The sequence below is a fragment of the Amblyomma americanum genome, chromosome 6 (assembly GCF_052857255.1).
Source record: "Amblyomma americanum isolate KBUSLIRL-KWMA chromosome 6, ASM5285725v1, whole genome shotgun sequence".
Taxonomy (NCBI): Eukaryota; Metazoa; Arthropoda; class Arachnida; order Ixodida; family Ixodidae; genus Amblyomma; species Amblyomma americanum.
The window spans coordinates 28,283,344-28,302,578 of record NC_135502.1 but is presented as its reverse complement, the minus strand read 5'-3'; the positions used below and the strand labels follow the sequence as shown (position 1 = coordinate 28,302,578).

At 48.6% G+C, this 19,235-nt stretch overlaps 1 protein-coding gene across 1 annotated transcript; it reads left to right on the top strand.

Annotated features, from left to right (window-relative positions):
- The first annotated feature begins 1,029 nt into the window (after nt 1-1,029).
- On the top strand, nt 1,030-18,778 carry LOC144136500 (persulfide dioxygenase ETHE1, mitochondrial-like). The gene is made up of 7 exons (XM_077668867.1): nt 1,030-1,380; nt 7,767-7,911; nt 8,704-8,889; nt 12,690-12,782; nt 15,961-16,050; nt 17,956-18,072; nt 18,560-18,778. The coding sequence occupies exons 1-7, from the start codon at nt 1,198-1,200 to the stop codon at nt 18,610-18,612; spliced, it is 867 nt and encodes a 288-aa protein (XP_077524993.1). The 5' UTR covers nt 1,030-1,197; the 3' UTR covers nt 18,613-18,778.
- The last annotated feature ends 457 nt before the right edge of the window (nt 18,779-19,235 follow it).

The following is a 19,235-nucleotide window of genomic DNA, read 5'->3' as shown; positions in this document are numbered from 1 at the left end:
TAGGCATGCGTATATCATGTCAAGATGCTTCGCAAGAGTGGAATAGCTAATGGATTTTATGTGGCAACGCAACACTGCAGTATATGAGGCACAATGGGAATTTCTACCACCTGCTGCACTAACATGCGCACCAAGGTCCCGCTACTCCTAACTCATTAAATGTGACATCAGTGATAACGCAAAGTGATCCCGAAACCGACACACCATTTTCCCTCGCGTCCCAAGTCTTGCTAGGTAAGCTTACTCGGCTCGTTAACAGTGTACAGGCGCTTTTTAATTCTGCCTGCATAGAAATGCGCCCGCCCGGCTGTTACCGCAGTCGAACCCATGAACCCGCAATCAGCAGCCGACCATGAGCTTCTGAGTCACCGCGGCGGGCTCGTAGTTCACGCCACTCGTACGACCATGTTGCCACCAACGGTTGGGTTATCTACTCGACCGAGGAAGTAATGCCTGGCTGGTCGTATCTCGGTAAAGTTATCCACGATCACTTAGACGGGAAAACCACACACAGACTGGCTACACGGTAGGGAGGGGCTACACGCTCAACGTATGCAGTGGCGACGCGCACTACGCGCATTAAAACGTGCATTCCCCTCTCGCGCCATCTAACCCATGCAGTCAGTACTAGTGGCTAGCTGTGCCGCTGGTGCCGCCACCTCTTGTTTATTTCTGTAATACCACTTTCTTCCTCCATGATAATAATTGGTTTTTGGTGGAAAGGAAATGGCGCAGTATCTGTCTCATATATCCAGTTCAGGAATTCGTTGTAGCAGCCGGCCACGTGGCGCTTACCTCCCCTTTAGAACACACCCGCTCGCAACACAGCTGTCTTTCATGAGGCAGGGAAAGGCATATTTCAAACAATAGCTACACGAAAAAGTCGTTCCTTATCGCCAACTGACAAACTGTTCTGGGATTTCCTATCGCGCCGTCAGAGCAATCGTCAGCATGAATTGAAAGAGCAGCGCAAGCGACGCTGTAACCGGCGGGAAATGTGCCAACACTTCCTTTTCGATAGCCAAGGCCAACCGGAACTCGAGCAGCACGTGCAGGGCTTGTGGCGCCATCTTTGGAATGCTTAAATAAGTTAGCATCGCGTTACGTTCTGGGCGTGTGTCGCTAACGTGGAGAGGAAGAAGTGCGGCGGAGTTTTGATTCATACATGTGCTGGGGCCGAAGACAAAAGAGAATACCATGCCTCTTAAATGCAGCCTACTGACAAAACAGCTGCTACGAGCTGCGTGGCAATCGCCTTTTTATCGACCGTCCGGTGCTCCTCATCTAAGAACCGGCGATGCTGCCGCAGGTATGCTAGGATTTGCGCGTCATCTCTCAGCTGGCGCAAATAAGGCGAAAAACGGCATCCTCTTCAGGCAGGTGAGTCCGATTTCATTAAAGATGCGCAGCACGAAATTTCGCCGTGAAGCGGTGCGCGAATTACTACTGGGTTGGCGCATAGAATCAGCCGTGACGCTCGGTCGTTCCGGGTTCTGAATCGCGCAGCTTTATGGCACCAGCTGTTTTCACGTTTTATTCCTGGCTTCGAAGTAATTCATGTTTTCAAGCTTGTAGCCCGTAACTTTACGTGTGCGCAGCTCCATGTCGTCCCACTTTCATCCCCCCTCACCGATTTTCCGTGACCGTTATCAAGTGTCTTATACAGTCAGTTTCCACGACCTGTCAGAGGTGTCACACTGGGCTTGCCGGTAACGGTATGCAAGAAATTTAAATAGTGATTTGGGGCTGAAATACATGGGGTGGTACGAGGGGCTTAAGGTTTCAAAGCTGCACATCGCCACCAACGCCACCGCCACCTATGAGATACGCCTTATGGTGTCTTCGACTGGTCGCTTTAGATCGCTCTAGAGCGCTCTGAGAGGCGACCGCACATTCGGCTGGTCGAAATCGGGCGCTCTGACTACATTCGGCTGGTTCTTTCTGAGCGCTCGCCTCCAGCTCAGAGCGCTCCGACGCGCTCCGAGAAAAAAGTCGGAGCGGCTCCAAGATGTGTTCACGTGACAGAGCCACTTCCGCTACGTCGTGAAAGCGGTGCGAGTTAACCGCGGCGTCCCCTACTTGTAGGCAGAAGCAAGTGTCGGCTTTTGGTGTAGTCACGCAGTTGTAGCGTCCTTGCTGTGTTGTGTTCTGCGTGGGCCACGCTGTGTGAAACAAAGAATGTCCAAGAGGCGCCGGTTAACTACGCTTGGAATGCCGTCTGTGTTGCTGTCGCACGACAACAGTGATTCCAGCAGCAGCTCAGACGAGGACGACAGTGCTATCCACAAGGCGATGTTCGAAAAATGAGCGTCCCGTGGGACGGAAACCCGGGGTAGCGATCGATAGAGGCTAAGCGGCGACCGCGATGCAAACTGTGTGCGGCCACGTGTGGCTAAAAGTAATCAAGGGACCTTACGTGCAGCTACTGTTGACGTCAGCAGCGGTGCCGCATAGTGGTTCCGGAAGTTACGTCCCCCTTCTGCCTCCTGCGTTTCCGCTCTAAAAACTCGCTGACCATTCAGCTTGACTAGTCTGGCTATGCTATGGTGGCTAGACACCATAGCTATGCGCTCAGAGCGAGAGCGGCTCCCACTCTGACAGATCCTTACCGGATCGCGGGAGCGACCCGTCGAAGACACCATTAGTGAGTGCTCTGGATTAATATCAGTCCCGAACGCCATAGTCAAACCACTATGGCGGGTGCGCCGCGGTAGCTCAGTGTTTATGGCGCTTGGCTGCTGACCCTGACCCGAAAGACGCGGGTATAGTGAACTAGAATACTGTCCAGTTCACTACAGACGCGGGTTCAATCCCGGTCTGTGCCAGGTGGTCAAAAGTTACGGAGCTCTCCACTACGGCGTCCCGCATAGCCTGAGACGTTATACACCGGCACGCACGCACGCACACGCGCGCGCACACACACACACACACACACACACACACACACACACACACACACACACACACACACACACACACACACACACACACACACACACACACACACACACACACACACACACACACACGCACACACACACACAGTCGAGCCCACTCTTAACGGCCGCATTTACAACGAAAATACAGAGCATCCTACTTATAACCATCGCAGTTATAACAAACACTCGCTTGTTACGAACGAAGGCAATGCTACCGTCAAATAGGTATTAGGGCAACGGCGCTGCGTCTCAGGAACCACGAACACCCTTGGCTACACAACTCGGTTACAGCGAACGATAAGGCGCTGTAAACTCGGCCCAGCAGTCGAAAACCCGTGCTTCTTGCAGGGCTAGCAGTGTCATATGTCAGTGGGGACGTGACTGGAGTGTTTTACTAACCGCGCAAGGACGGTGCCCTCCAACAAGTGCATGCTATTTTGCTCTAACACGCAATTTCATATGTATTTGTTTATTTCCTTGTGATGTTGCCGCATTTCTCACCGCTCTATGTTATTCTCTCTTACCTGCATTTTTTTTTATTCTTTTATATAACTACTACGTCCTCCATATCGCACTGTGCTACGTATGCATTTCGCCACGTGGGATTGCTTTGCTACCTTTTTTAACGCTCCGCATTCTAACAACTAAGTGCAAAATTTTCTGACCTACATTCAGTACATGTTATCACTGCTTGTTTACGCCATTGTATTACGAACCGCTAGTACTATCAGCCAACGAATGAAATGCGAACAGTGGAGCGCGTAGCCAAAGGTCCAATTTAGGCCGTCTGTCTGTCGTAATCAGAGAAAGGCGCACTCTTAAAGTTTTCGATAGTTTTGCTTCTGTTCTCTCTGGCGTTCGTTTTCTCGATTTGCCGCTGGAGCGCCACGTGCATTCCTTCCACCGATTTCAACTTGTGAGGCGAAGTGTATGTCGCTGGCGGGCACGGCTGTGGACCGCGTGGGTGAAGTGAGCGCTGCAGCGCTTTGATTCTGCTTCCATCCTCGTTGTGTGATCAGCGTCTGGTTACGCTGTGCACAAATAAAGGTAGACTGGTTTCGCGAATTAAAAAAAATAACGAAGGGCTCTTAATCCTCGCGTCGCAATACTCAATACAGTGATGGCCACTGCATTAAAAGGGTCGACATGCACACATGGCAGGAAAGGCACACCTGGCGTTGCCGGCTTTCCAAATTCGCTGCTGCTGGTCCCAGTGAGTTGACAGCGTTGACTCGTTACAGAACATCACGCAGCGCTAGTTCTCCGTAGTCCATGATGCATGGTGCGCAAACACAAGCCTTGCTTTTCTATTTGCTTCTGCGACGGTACACGGCTTCGCACAACAGCCTCGTGTAGACAATGTCTGATGATTGACGGGTTGGCACACAATTGAAAATTGTCTTTTTCCCACGAGCCGTGATGCTGGGTGCGTCTGCTGCAGCTGCCACAATAAGTAGGTGGTGATTCTTGCCGGTAACCCGTTGTCTGTGCACACGAAGAATGCTTGAAGCCGTCCAACACCACGGGATGCCTGGCAGGTTCTGGAAATTGTACGCGCTGGACGACGTACTTCCTTTGCAACGACGCGTTGCTGCACACCGTGTCGGTAAAAATAAAGTATTTTGCACCCTCTTCTCGGGCCGTACGCTGACGCGTGAACATGTTCGATTCCAGTGTATTTGAGCTCTTCTGGTGGCGATAAAGTTGTGCTCACTACCAGGAACAAGCGATTCAGCGTTCGCATCGCAACCAGACGACGATGATGGAAGCAAAAATCAAAGCGCTGCAGGCCAGGGAGCAAAGAGCGTTCGCTTCACCCACACAGCCGGCGCCGCCAGCGAAACCGCGCTGTGGAAGTCTAGCCCGTGGAAAGTGTGAAGGTAGCGCTGCAGTGGCAAAGCGATGAAACGAACGTTAAAGAAAACAGACAAAAATATTGCAAACCGGATCGCGCCGATCTATGATGGCGACAGGCTGTCGTGGCGCTCAGCTCGAACCCGGAATCGTTTTGGTAGCGTGTTTGAGCCTTCGAGCTGACGAAGGAGTGAACTTTGAATTTGGGACAACGAAAATAAGCAGGTTTAAAGGCACTTTTACGAAAACCTATTTACACACTGAGAGGTTTGAAGAGTCAGGAGTTAAGAGTTCATAGCGACGAGCGACTGGATGAGCCTTTTTGCCAGGGGTCCTTGCTCACTGGATGTCGTCCTTTAATCCCCTCAAATCCAGCCCATGTCTCATGCTCTGGCCACTCAAACACAGGGCACAACACATCCCTCTCGGGACGGGAGTTAATCAAAACAGCACAGTGCTGCAGCAGAAGAAAAGAAGCACGGTCTTGCACAGCAGTGTTCTAGCAAGCAAGCGGAGACGCTCGTTTCCTGAGCCAGACCGTGGGAACGGGTGAGGAGGTAGCAATTCCGCTGCTAACTTCTGTAGTGTATAGCAACGGTGGAGGAGGCGGCTTCCTGTCCTCAAAAACCCACGTAGCTCGTGCGACGCCGCAGGCGTCAACTGAAGCCAACGGCAAGGTGTTCATGTTGAGCCGGCTCCTATAACGGACACGGGTAGTCGCCCGTCCCGTTGTTTCCCCAAATGGCTGCCTTTTCTTCCGTCCCTGTCCCCAGGCGTCCTTCCACGTGGTCGTGCTTGCCCAACGCCGTGGTAAGATCCCGCAGGCTTTCTCAGCGCGGCGCCGTTCTTTCGTACCTTCGGCTGGTCAGACGGCGCGTTGCCAGCTGTACAGTCGAGGCAGACAGCGTAAAATGGACCTCTGGCCACGCGCTCCGCTGTTTGCATTTCCTATATATATATATATATATATATATATATATATATATATATATATATATATATATATATATATATATATATATTAGCGTCCATATTAACGATCTCCGTTAATATGGACGACTCGAATTGTGGACAATTTTTTTTTTTTGTGGGGGGGGGGGGGGGGGGGGCGGGGGAAGCCTAAATTTTCTCTCTGTATTTTCGCCTCGTTAATATGAAAGCTCGCTGTCTCGACAATGGACAAGGTGAAAATACGCAGAATCTATACCGTGGTTCATATTTGCTGCATTAATATGCATGGATAGCGATGAAAACGAAATCTCGACTTATATATATATATATATATATATATATATATATATATATATATATATATATATATATATATATATATATATATATATATATATATATATATATATATATATAGCGATGAAAACGAAATCTCGACTTATATATATATATATAAGTCGAGATTTCGTTTTCATCGCTATCCATGCATATTAATGCAGCAAATATGAACCACGGTATAGATTCTGCGTATTTTCACCTTGTCCATTGTCGAGACAGCGAGCTTTCATATTAACGAGGCGAAAATACAGAGAGAAAATTTAGGCTTCCCCCGCCCCCCCCCCCCCCCCCCCCCCCCCCACCAAAAAAAAAAAATTGTCCACAATTCGAGTCGTCCATATTAACGGAGATCGTTAATATGGACGCTAATATGGACAGAAATTCAGCCCCGCCCGTGCTGCAGTGCTCTCCGCTGCTCCAGCGCGGGCGGGGCAGAGAATGTCACGTTGTGCGTGCGTCACGGAGTGTCGTGATTTGATTGACGTCGCTCTGCGCCCTCCCGCAGCGTGGTTTTCGAATGGCGCGAGAAATGGCCCGAAATTAGTCGAGCCACAACGGGGAGGTTATAATCGCGTTTTACAAATTTCTAAAATCTCATATGACTGCAACTAACGGCCGGCTGCAGATCTCTAATTGCAATCAGGTGCCTATCGGTAATAGTTAAAAAGCTAACTATTAGAATTTGGTTAATCACATTAATATTTAACATGATTCGCCTGTTTTGTTTTTTTTGGCGTCCGTCAACACTCGCATTACTACGACACCGAATGGTTCTATTTACCTCAAACACCATATTTTTAAATTTTGGCGGCCAACCTCCCTGAAACACCTGGTGCTTATAATATAATACTAGCCAGCTTTTATTAACAACGGCTTATCTGCTGAAGGATGTGACATCTCACACATTAGACGGACGTGGTAAATACCCTTTTAATGTGCATTCCAGCAGATACAACCGTTCCCGTTTCGTAAAGAAAGCGTGCCTCAGAGGGACAACCACTCGGTCACCATTGCGACGGTCTGTGGCTGAGATGTGGGTGCGTGTAGCTATGACAGCGTTCAGTAACGCGCTCTCTAAAAAAGACCGGCTAAGCTCGTTTCAGCGAGAGCGGACGCCCAGCCGAGCAGACGCCGGTGTCATTCTCGCTATCTGCATCAGTAGCGAACCAAACATGTGATGGGTCTTTATATGCCAACCGATTGATATCACCACAGTGCTCCGACTGATTATCATCGCGGCAAGCAAGCGCCTGAACTCTGAATGTCGTCAATAAGAGTTTTGAGTTTATAATCGTATTTCTTATTTCGAGCTTTATAGTTTTGGCTTTGTTCTCAGCATATGGGTAGTATTCAGTGGCTCCAGTAGGTTCCTAAAATTATTTTGTGCAGCTCGTTCGCGCTGCAGCACAGTATATTCTACCACACGACAAGCGCCGCTGCTACAACAATAACTGACGTTTTGTTTGGAAATACGTGTCCCTGAACTCGTCTGCGGCGCCTGGTGAAGGAAGCGAGAACTAATGGCTATTACAGGAATTTTTTTTTTCAGCGCCTTCTCTCCTATTCCCTTCGTAAAGATTCATATATGTGTACTTTCATTCGTTCGTCCACCACTGCACATGGTGCACCATACTACCTTGCTCCGGTGGCCGATTGGTAATAGAGTCGCACTTATTATCGCAGCTCTTCGATGAGAAGAGCTGGACTTACACCTACCTCCTGGCCGACCTGAACTCGAAAGAAGCCTTGCTGATCGACCCCGTTCTGGAGCAGGTCGAGAGAGATGTCAAGCTGATCAACGAACTCGGTCTCCGCCTTCTTTATGCAGGTCTGTATGGATGTGTTTGTCATACCGAGCATTTTGATGATCGGTATTTTTGAACCACATGCATTGCTTACTCAGAAAATTCAGTAACTGGGCTTGCCTTCGATGATGAGGGCCTTCAATTTCGCAGTATAATCTCGCGTCCTAAGGCTAAGAATTTACAAATAGAATTAGTCATTTTTAGCTAATTAATCATGCAATGTTTTAAGCTCTAATGTGTACATAATTTCCGCTATGCTGTGCAGTCCAACCCCGCCGCGGTGGCTCAGTGGTTAGGGCGCTCGGCCGGAGAACTCGGGTTCGATCCCGACCGCGGCGGCCGAGTTTCGATGGAGGCGAAACGCAAAGGCGCCCGTGTGCTGTGCGATATCAGTGCACGTTAAAGAACACCAGGTAGTCGAAATTATGCCGGAGCCCTCCACTACGGCACCTCTTTCTCTCTTTATTCTTTCACTCCCACCTTCCTCCCTTCCCTTACGGCGCGGCTCGGGTGTCCACCGAGATATGTGAGACTATTACTGCGCCATTTCCCTTCCTGAAAAACAAATTATTATTATTGTGCAGTCCATATGCACATACCCCACCGACATGTCGTAAATGCCCCACTACACGGACCAAGAGCACATCCCGTGGCCTGGGAACTTATGACGCACCCTGTACTTGCGACGGCGTGTAGGCTAGCTGCGCGAGTGACCGAAGAAGGATGGGTGCACTGTCCGTATACGCGGTGCAGCGCTCGCTGCTTGCTCATGTATCCACTGACACAGCTGCACGCCGCCAACTTTGTCTGCGCAGTGAACACCCATGCCCACGCTGACCATATCACCGGTTCCGGGAAGCTGAAAGGAATCCTCAAGGGCTGCCGCAGTGTTATCGCGGCTGCATCCAAAGCCCGGGCAGACAAACACCTGAATCCGGGAGACGTGTTTGGAATTGGCTGCGTCAAGCTGGAGGCCAGGGCCACTCCTGGTCACACGAATGGTATATGCATGCCAGTCACTGATGGGTTACGCAGTGATTTACGCTCAAATTATATTGAGCCTATATTTATGTAGTTTTAATCAATTAAGCGCTGACATAACGGTCAGCTTTTTTATTTATAGCAGTGCGACAACTGTTTGTGTAAAATGCCTCGGTCCATGCACAACCATAGAGTCGACTCCTGTGGGTGGCGAATTTGTTTGCATATCATTTTGGAGATGATAATATTTAAATTCTGGCAAGAGAAAGCAGATAAAAAAAAGAACGAAGTAAGTTAGAGCGAATCTCATATTAAGTATACCATGGTTGCTCGAAAACTACAAAATCGTATAGGACCTGTGCCGTGCCAATGACACTTTAGTCAATTGTCTAAGCAGTCCTCTTTGAGCGCAGTGCGGCCGTGCAGGAAAATAACATAATGAAAAATTATCTTCATCATCACACATCTGACACAATTATATGGCGTCATCAATGAAAATGCTAGCTTTTTCCGATGTCATTTGGATTCGGGAGAGAAACGCTAGTCTGGCGGCGGCGAAACCTCCCATGTTACGTTCACCAGTGTGGTGCAAGGAGGAAGGGCAGTTGTACAGGTTCCTAGATTCCTGAATGAATGATGTTTTGACCAATAAATCAATGCGGTGAGCGGGAAAAGGGGCGAAACTTTTCAACGTCTTCTCTCCTATTCCCTTTCCCCGCTACATTTGTGCTTCAGTAACTAATAGAAGAGCTTATGATTCAATTTCCTCAATTTGGCTGCCCTGGACGCGCTGTATATTCCAAAAAACGCGATCGAAATTGAGACCGGGAGACTCCTCCCACCAGCAGCGACCGCCATATTGAACGCTCTCGTGACGTCACTAGGGCATGCACGGAGCAACGTCGTCTGCTCTCGTTGCTGCAATATGCGCAGCGAGATCTCATTCCCCACTGTACTTCCGCGGGCGATCGAAGTAGCAGTCGTCCCCCATATATGAGTGACTGGTGCCGCAAAAGCGATAATAACAGTAACGCAGTTTTTCTTCGGTTTATGTAGGGTCCGGTCACACTACAGGCCGATGCGACGGCGATCGAGGTCGGTGGGCTGGTCGGAATGCAAATGCCGTCGCTGACGCACTGGTCTGTCACGCTAGACCGACGATGACACCAGCACGATCAACGACCGCGTATCGTAGTAATGTTAAGAGTCAGCTTAGTGGGAACCAGAAGAGGGTGGTAAGGGACTAGTTGGTATGACATTCTATAATAATTGGTTTTTTGGTGGAAAGGAAATGGCGCAGTATCTGTCTCATATATCGTTGGACACCTGAACCGCGCCGTAAGGGAAGGGATAAAGGAGGGAGTGAAAGAAGAAAGGAAGAAGAGGTGCCGTAGTGGAGGGCTCCGGAATAATTTCGACCGCCTGGGGATCTTTAACGTGTACTGACATCGCACAGCACACGGGCGCCTTAGCGTTTTTCCTCCATAAAAACGCAGCCGCCGCGGTCGGGTTCGAAACCGGGAACTCCGGATCAGTAGTCGAGCGCCCTAACCACTGAGCCACCGCGGCGGGGCCATTCATAAACTTAAGAATTTCAAGACCTCATGCTAGCCACGGCGACATACGCGATGTGTGTGCGCCAGCGAAGATGTGTTTTCAATCAGTGCCTGCGCATAGAACCGATCGGCGAGGCAAGCGACACTGGCAGCAAACGCCGCACGACGGTGCCGCTCGTCTGCGTCGCCTGGGCTTGTGCGTCCGAGCGAAAGCTTCACTCCCGGTGAGGCGACGGCCGGAAAATCTGCGCTTGTGTACCTTACCCGTATCGAAAAAAGCGAAACGAGTGGCTACATATCCTATCTTCACACTTTCTTACAAATCAGTGATGAAATTTTGCCATATTCTTTAATTTCGGTCGAAGGTGGACCGCCGGCCCCTTTCGTGACGAGGCCGAGCGAGTACGCAGGATTCGTGTGTGCGATTTCGGCGATTGTGGAGCGCGAATTCGCAAGTTTTAGCGCCTGCAAATAGCTCTCGAGCGTAGTTTTGGCTAGTGTGCCCTCAAAGCGACGACTGCCTACATCGCAGGACGCGAGTACAATAAGGGGGAAGTGCCGACATGTGGCCCATCTGCATAGCATGTGCAGAAGGCAGCCGGCAGCAGCCGTCGGCGTAGACTGTGGACTACAAATCTGGTTGTTTTCATTAATTCAAGTAATGTCCGAATGCACATTTAGCCAAAGCGATCTAAAGTTAAATTTTGGTGACATAAGAGAAAGCAGATACAATTAGCGGGAAGCGCCGGTATCCTACACGAAGCATTTCCCAAGCAGGCGATATAGCCTCATCGGCGCTTATTGCAGTGTTATCGTGGTGTGTAAATGAGTAAAAGTGCATTTTGTGAGCAAGAGTGCGTAATATTTAAGATATGGAGAACCCACCTTGCGTTTTATGCCACGCAAACGAGCAGTACTGTTTGCGCACAGCCATGTAAACAACCTCAGCGCAGGGCTGCAGTTGTCGTAATCGTCGCACTCCTGGGGCACAATGCGCACGCACAGCAAAGTGCTAAATGCTGTACTATTATTTTGAAGCTCTCATTTAGACGGCGGCGACTATTCATCGGTGCGGGCAGTGAAAGCATTCGTGTCGCGTAGGGTTTTGCAAGCGGCTTGGTTCCTGCAAAAAGGTTCTCGAAGGAAATGCATGTTCGCCTTACAAACGCGCACATGCAGCGGAGAAGTCATCGCACTCGGCACTTTTCTCTGCTACTTTCGTGCCTCAAGGTTACTGTAGTGCCACGTTTTGATAATTTGAGTTTACTTATCGAGCCGATGAATAGGGTACAAGAACTAGGTAGCTAGCTACAAAACTCCGCGGCTTTCACGGCGCACATCGGCGAAGGCATGCACGGCACGTGCCGCTTTTCACATACTGGAGAACTTGACTGCTCAAAAGAGACCATACTCATAACATACGAACAGCATGCTTCTAAGCGTAAATAATAAAGCAGGGGTCCATCGATTTCTGTTTGCTCAACAATCGGAAAACGGGCGCCACGAGCAAGTCCGCTTTCCCAAGGATCACTCAGCTCGCGTACTATGTTGAAGGCTTCCCAAAAGAGAACGCGGGAAATGCATTTTATTTCGCTAGGCTAAAAGAAAAAAAAACTGTCTACGGTGTGCATGCAAGCACCTCAACAGCTCGCAGCAGACGACGCGGGGCGTGTATGCCCTCGTGACGTCAGCGATCAGAGGTTGCCAGACCAGCAAGCAGTTCGCAGTAGAAACGAAAAAAATTCGTTTGAAAAATATTTACCGCACAAAATCAACTGAAAATTCGGGGAATTGTAATTTAACCTGTCGGGAATTAAAGGCGATAAGCAGGGTATGCGTGAAAACAGGCTGTCATGGCCCCTTTATCCAAGCCGAGGGCGCAGCCATGACATCCTTGCCACGCCTGTACACACCAAACCATGCAACCTAAACAGGAGTACGCCCATACGGGAGTAAAAAGGGAGTAACCAGTCGTCTAGCGCACTCCCTTTTATAAAAGGGTGTGCGCTCAGAGCTTACACTTTTTTACTCCTTTCTGTCTAAAGTGTAGCGCGCGTCTGTGGTCCGCGCGCGTACTTCAGTCGGGCTGGGTAAATTGACGGTGGAACAACATGGCAACGACTGCGCTATAAAGTGGAAAATCTTTATTCTAATGCGTCATTCCGGTTGGGTTCACTGCTTGTCAAGCTCCGCCGGTAGATGGCGGCAGTCGACTGCCTTCGGTCTTTTGGTTCGTTTACCGCAGCGCTGTTCCTTTTTTTCAGGTTGCATGACGTACGTGTGGCACGACCTAAGGAAAGCATTTACAGGGGACGCATTGCTTATTCGTGGCTGCGGACGCACCGACTTTCAACAAGGTAAGTGCAGCGGGGAACACTTATGTTTTGTATAGTCGCGTATAAAGGCACAGCGAGTCGAAGCATTGCCTCTGCGGAATATTGCATTTGACACCTCAATTGGAGCTCTGCGAAGTTAAGACACAAAATTTTTTTTGCATACTGAACGAGTAGGGTGGCTAACTAGAGGTGTCATCGTTTCGTCCTTTACTTTGAGACGACCGAAGGGCAGCCCATGCTTTCATTTCCCTTCTGTTCTTTCCCGTTGCGTTATTTTATCCCCCCCCCCCTTCGTTTCTCTGTTCTTTCGTTTCCTTTCCCCTTTTTTCCTCTCTCCTTCTTCCATTTCCTTTCTATCTTTTCGTTTTCTTTCTTCCCTCTTCCTTTCCGCCAGCAAGGAGAAACCACCGGGTGTTTCACCTCAGATGTTCTGCAATTTTTAAAAATAGGATTTTTTAGTTTGAAGCGCGCTCTTTTAGATCGCATTGTCAGCGGTCTATCACATCAAAATACAGCTAAGACGTTCTAACTAGTACGCTGGTTAACTAATAATGAATAGTGAACTTTTTACCTATTACCGTTAGTCTCCTTATGTGTTGAGAGACGCGTATAGCCCACCGTAAGTAATATCTACATCAGTTTTTAGAATATCGAAAAGGCAGTTATCCTCGGCGCTGTGGCCCAACAAATTTTGCCTTTATGGCGACAAACTACATGCGGTTTCGAGAAGCTTGCAGGGAGAGGAATCCTTCCTGTGCACAACTTGTCAAAATAGCCGAAATTTGTTGAGCCACAGCGCCGAGGATAACTGCCTTTTCGATATTCTAAAAACTGATGTAGATATTACTTACGGCGGGCAACACGCCTCTCAATAAATGGGTAACTAACAGTAGCAGTTAAAAATTTGACTACTCAGTATTAGTTAGCCAGCTAGGTCTTAGCTGTATTCTGATTCACTGTTCACTGAGGCAAGGCCGTCGTCAGTTAAGCTAAGCTTAGCGTTGGCAGACACTGTGATCGCCATTCATTTTCACAAGCAGCACAAGTAATGCAAGTATTTATTTATTTTCTGCTTATCGTTAAAGCCCCTCAGGAGTAGGAACAGGGAAATATGAGCAATTTACAATTTACGACACAAGCTACGCGGCAGTTGCAGACGTCGTGCTTTGCGGTGCAGCTTTGGTCCGTTTCGGGGGTTTGGGAGCGTTGTGCGGTTCGTCACAGAGCGAAGCGTGTCCGAACTGGATATATGCCTGCACCTTGCAACTGTCACTCGCGTGATGAGTGTTTTTGCGAATAATACCCGTGTTACACGGGCGTTTTCAACGACAGTTCAGTTAACCGCCAGTTGAGGATTTCAACTGCCGTTGAACTCAACTGGAATCGCCAGCTGCTACACGAGCACTTCGCGTTAAGTTCAGTTAGCACTCTAACCACATGTCCTCGCGTCTAGAGCGAAGTTTAAATAAGAAAAAAAGCAGTGTGTGCATTTTTTCTTGTTGTAAATGATCGTAGTGTTTATATTCTTTACTATAGTGACAATTATTTTTGTGTACTTTTTGCCTTGCGGTAGAAATTTGCGGGTTTGAAGCACACTGAGCCAAGACAATCCAGTAAGAGGGCACGTTTTTCGGTCTGTAGGTCGCCATCTTGTCAGTTGGCCGTTCAACTGGGATCCCCGATCTCAGTCGAACTCAACTGCCGTTGAGATTTCAACGGCAGTTAGCACTGCCGTGTAACACCGCTAACTGCCGTTCTGTTCAACTGAGAATCAACTGAACTGCCGTTGAAAACGCCCGTGTAATACCCGTGTTACACGGGCGTTTTCGACGACAGTTCAGTTAACCGCCAGTTGAGGATTTCAACTGCCGTTGAACTCAACTGGAATCGCCAGCTGTTACACGAGCACTTCGCGTTCAGTTCAGTTAGCACTCTAACCACATGTCCTCGCGTCTAGAGCGAAGTTTAAATAACAAAAAAAGCGGTGCGTGCATTTTTTCTTGTGGTAAATGATCGTAGTGTATATATTCTTTACTATAGTGACAATTATTTTTGTGTACTTTTTGCTTTGCGGTAGAAATTTGCGGGTTCGAAGCACACTGAGCCAAGACAATCCAGTAAGAGGGCAAGTTTTTCGGTCTGTAGGTCGCCATCTTGTCAGTTGGCCGTTCAACTGGGACCCCTGATCTCAGTCGAACTCAACTGCCTTTGAGATTTCAACGGCAGTTAGCACTGCCGTGTAACACCGCTAACTGCCGTTTAGTTCAACTGAGAATCAACTGAACTGCCGTTGAAAACGCCAGTGTAACAGGGGTATAACAGGGGTATAAGCTTGTGTGAGCAAAAAGCAAAAAAAAAAAACAGAAGCGATTGCACGCGTGGTAATGCGGACAATGAGCGCTATATATGAATACAATCACGTTTCAACCCCATCTACTCACCGTGGCACCACTCATTCACTTCTCACGATCCGAGAAATGATTTGACGGTCGTGCCTGCCCCGGACCTCCTCTGTACGTTTATAATTTCCCGTTCTCGGTGCATCCGAATTCCGTCAAAGCTATAGCGAGCGTCGGGAACTGAAGATAGCAGGGCAATAAGTTTACTAGCTCGTTTTTTCTGGAAAGTCTGGAGCCGAATTTCAGGCTGACAGACCTTACTTGACCCTATGTTGTCGGGATCACATAAACGCCCAGACAGTTATTTGTTTATCTGACTGCAACATTTGCCGCGTCAAATGATGCTGCTTCCAGTGCTTGCTCACTCTAATATTGGTTTCGGACTTCTGCTTTGTCCAGTCCTGTTTCATTATTGATTTTCCCGGAATACCACACAAATTCTTGTACGCCGCAAATTATTCATAATAATGGAACATATTAAAACGATTAACTGCCATGCAATAATGGCAAGTTACTGCCTACCAATTGTTCCCATATTATTAACAGGCAGATAATTCATCCGACCTGTCGTAAAGAAGAATAAATGTGTCCGAAAGCTATATATGCACAATAATACTCCGGTGTTTCTCAATACGTAATAAACAAAAAAAGGTCAATACAGTTTTCAATTTCTCTGCGTTTGTTTGATGCAGCCGATGACAACAAACTGCACTAGCAAATGGTAAAAGTGAATTCGCTAGCGCATTTTGGTGTCCACTTTTGACAGCACAAAGTGCCACCTGAAACTGCTTTCTCCATAGGGAATCCAGAACTCCTGTACGACTCCGTGCACTCCCAGATACTCAGCTTGCCGGAGGACTACTATTTGTACCCCGCCCATGACTACAAGGGTACGTAGCAACTTTCTTCGGCACGCCTTGTCATAACGAAATCGCTCGAAAGCGTTCACCAAGTCCGCGTCACAATTGCACCAGCAATTTACTCGCTCCACATTTCAGGCGAACGACATATGCTCTGTCTCGGCCACTAAAATGTGTTACGTCGTCAATTTTTCCTTTCTTGAAGCATACCGCGAGAATAAATGTCCAACACACATACACCAAGGGGGCGCGGTTTGAGATGCCGTGCTGTGTTGACGTTTCTTAGCAGAGAACACTTTCCAGCTATTCTAACTTCAACCCCTCGACGTATTCAGAGCACTCACCGACTGGAAGCGGTTGCTGCTTTCATATCGCTGTCTACGTCCGTGATGTCCGTCATAAAAACGGCTGAATAGCGCCGCAGTTTTAAATAATAATTGGTTTTTGGGGAAAGGAAATGGCGCAGTATCTGTCTCATATATCTTTGGACACCTGAACCGCGCCGTAAGGGAAGGGATAAAGGAGGGAGTGAAAGAAGAAAGGAAGAATAGGTGCCGTAGTGGAGGGCTCCGGAATAATTTCGACCACTGGGGATCTTTAACGTGCACTGACATCGCACAGCACACGGGCGCCTTAGCGTTTTTCCTCCATAAAAACGCAGCCGCCGCGGTCGGGTTCGAACCCGGGAACTCCGGATCAGTAGTCGAGCGCCCTAACCACTGCGCCACCTCGGCGGCGCCGCAGTTTTGTAAATCGCTTTTCCGAACGAAAGCACAATGCACAGATAAGCAAAATTTTCTGTGCTTATAAAATTATCATTGTAATAGAATGTGTCTGAACTACGGCGACACCTATATGTGCCACAAGATTGCACAGAATAGGCGTGCGCATCCGAGACTATCGACAATGTAAACCCGTTGGCCCTTTTTCAGTGTCGAAAGCCTTGCAGCAAAAACCACATCAAGCGGGTCCCGGAAACGAAGCCCGCCTGACTACGGCTGGTTAATGTGGCGAATTGGCTGTGTTGGAACATAATTACAGGCAGACCAGCGCACAAGAGACGGGGACAGAGCAGACAGACAAGGACGAGCGCTGAACTTCCAACAATTCTTTATTGCGAACATTTACACCCTTATTTCCATGCACTTGCGACACTTAGCTGCTATACTTATGCTGCGACAGCCGCCGCAGATGGCTCAGTGGTTGTGGCGCTCGGCTGCTGGCCCGAAAGAAGCGGGTTCGATCCCGGTCGCGGTGGTCGAATTTCGATGGAGGCGAAATTCTAGAGGCTCGTGTGCTGTGAGATGTCAGGGCACGTTAACGAACCCCTGGTGGTCGAAATTTCCGGAGCCCTTCACTGCGGCGTCCCTCATAGCCTGAGTCGCTGGACGTTAAACTCCCATAAACCATAAACCAAACTTATGCTGCGACACTTAGCGATGCAACTGAACGGCACAACTGCTTCCGCTCATTCAGCCATTCGGAGAATCATTTCCGATCTACATTACCGGCCCCGGTGTGCTCGTCAGGTGGCACACAGTCGGCAGAATATTGAGCTGCCGAGAGCGTGATGCAGCATGGTGCGATACGAATACCGAGCCAGCTCTAAGCACGAGAAGGAAGGCGTGGGGGGAAACGCGTGACACGTGCGAGAAAGCTGTAGGGGCCAAAATGTCCATTTTGCCCACCAGGCCATGGCCCTTAACGACACGCTGTTCGCAAACAGGGAGCGGTTCATCTCGCGAGAGATTGAAGTTAATCGAAGTTAGAATATGTGCCGTAGGTTTACTATTGACGGACGTGGATCGAATATGCACGCAAATATGCACAGAAACGAGGATTTCTGATTGTTATAGACAAGTATACCCATGAAAAAATTACCGCACCGAGGCTCACCTGCACGCGACAGCGCGTCTAATTCTTGTCTGGTTCCAGGTATGACAACAACCACAGTGTGGGAGGAACTCAAGTACAATCCTCGCTTGACGAAGTCCAAAGCAGAGTTTGTGGACATAATGAACAACCTCAAGCTCAGCTATCCCAAGATGATAGGTATGCATTATAATTTTTCGTTCCGGAAATGTCTCGCTTAAGCGTTGCGTGGGCAGTTTTTCCTTTTTTAAGTCATTTAGGTCACATCTAAGATTTATCTCTCATGACGCAATGGACGAAACTGTGCGTCCAGTGGCAGGCAGGAATGTAAGCGTCCCCACGAATTTAACCAAGGTAAAATTGAAATTGCGAGCTGACATAAAACAAGCAATAGTTTTTCTGCTTATATAATAGTTAAATGTAACACTATCGTCGCAAAGCAACTAGACGTATAAATATTTTATTACAGTGCTGAGGTTCTCAATGCCGAACTTCGGGATATTTTTCCCCCAGCTTGACAGGAAGGATTTATGAGGTTGTGAACTTCACTGACCCACATTACTGCTTTGTGTTGTTACCTACAGCCTTTACATGTACTGGTGCAAAGCAGACGCTGCGAGCATTGCAAACATGGAAAATTCTGAACAGACCATTTCACTGTTTTCAGACAAGGCAGTACCCGCCAACCTGATCTGCGGTCTGGATGATGCTGCTGTTTGAGTCCGCCTGCTTCAGGCATCGAAACCTCGCTGCTGGCAACGAGCTGTTCGTCCACTAGCACGTCAGCGTGCACGTGAAAATTGCATCTTGCGAACGTGGTGTGGTACTGCAATACATCTCGAAAATATTCTATTTATCGTCGTTATTAAAAGAAATATATTCACGATTGTGTCTCTTGTATTCAGAATTTTCATCTCACTTTATATTCAAAACGTCATTTCAGCAAATAATCTCCGTGATCAGCCTCAGCATGATAATGATCGAGGGACATCTGCCAGTGACCTCCCCCTTTCGCTGTCCCCCTCGATCGTCTACCCCGCTGCGCCTCTCACGCCCGCCTTACATATGTGGATGAGCAACCGTGCGTGACACATGCCTACCATGCGCCCTAAACGCCACGCCCCCAATCCCACTCAACATGTTGACTGGTGACTGCACCCCGCTAATCCAACACTCAGCAAGGGGCATTCACTGAAAAGCGCCATGTGGCGCAAATGCAGGAGACATCCCACACCGCTGCCCAGAGCAACTGAGCACTCCGTCTGGCAGCATTTCGCGACCCCAATTTGCATGAATAATAATCATCATCACCTGCCTACGTCCACGCTGCTCCCATCAGCCTA

Bases quoted from the DNA above. Each gene is read 5' to 3' on its own strand.
- LOC144136500 (XM_077668867.1), top strand. From the start codon at position 1,198: ATGCCTCTTAAATGCAGCCTACTGACAAAACAGCTGCTACGAGCTGCG. The intron at 1,381-7,766 runs GTGAGTCCGATT...TTATTATCGCAG, and splicing joins ACGGCATCCTCTTCAGGCAG to CTCTTCGATGAGAAGAGCTG. The intron at 12,783-15,960 runs GTAAGTGCAGCG...CTTTCTCCATAG, and splicing joins ACGCACCGACTTTCAACAAG to GGAATCCAGAACTCCTGTAC.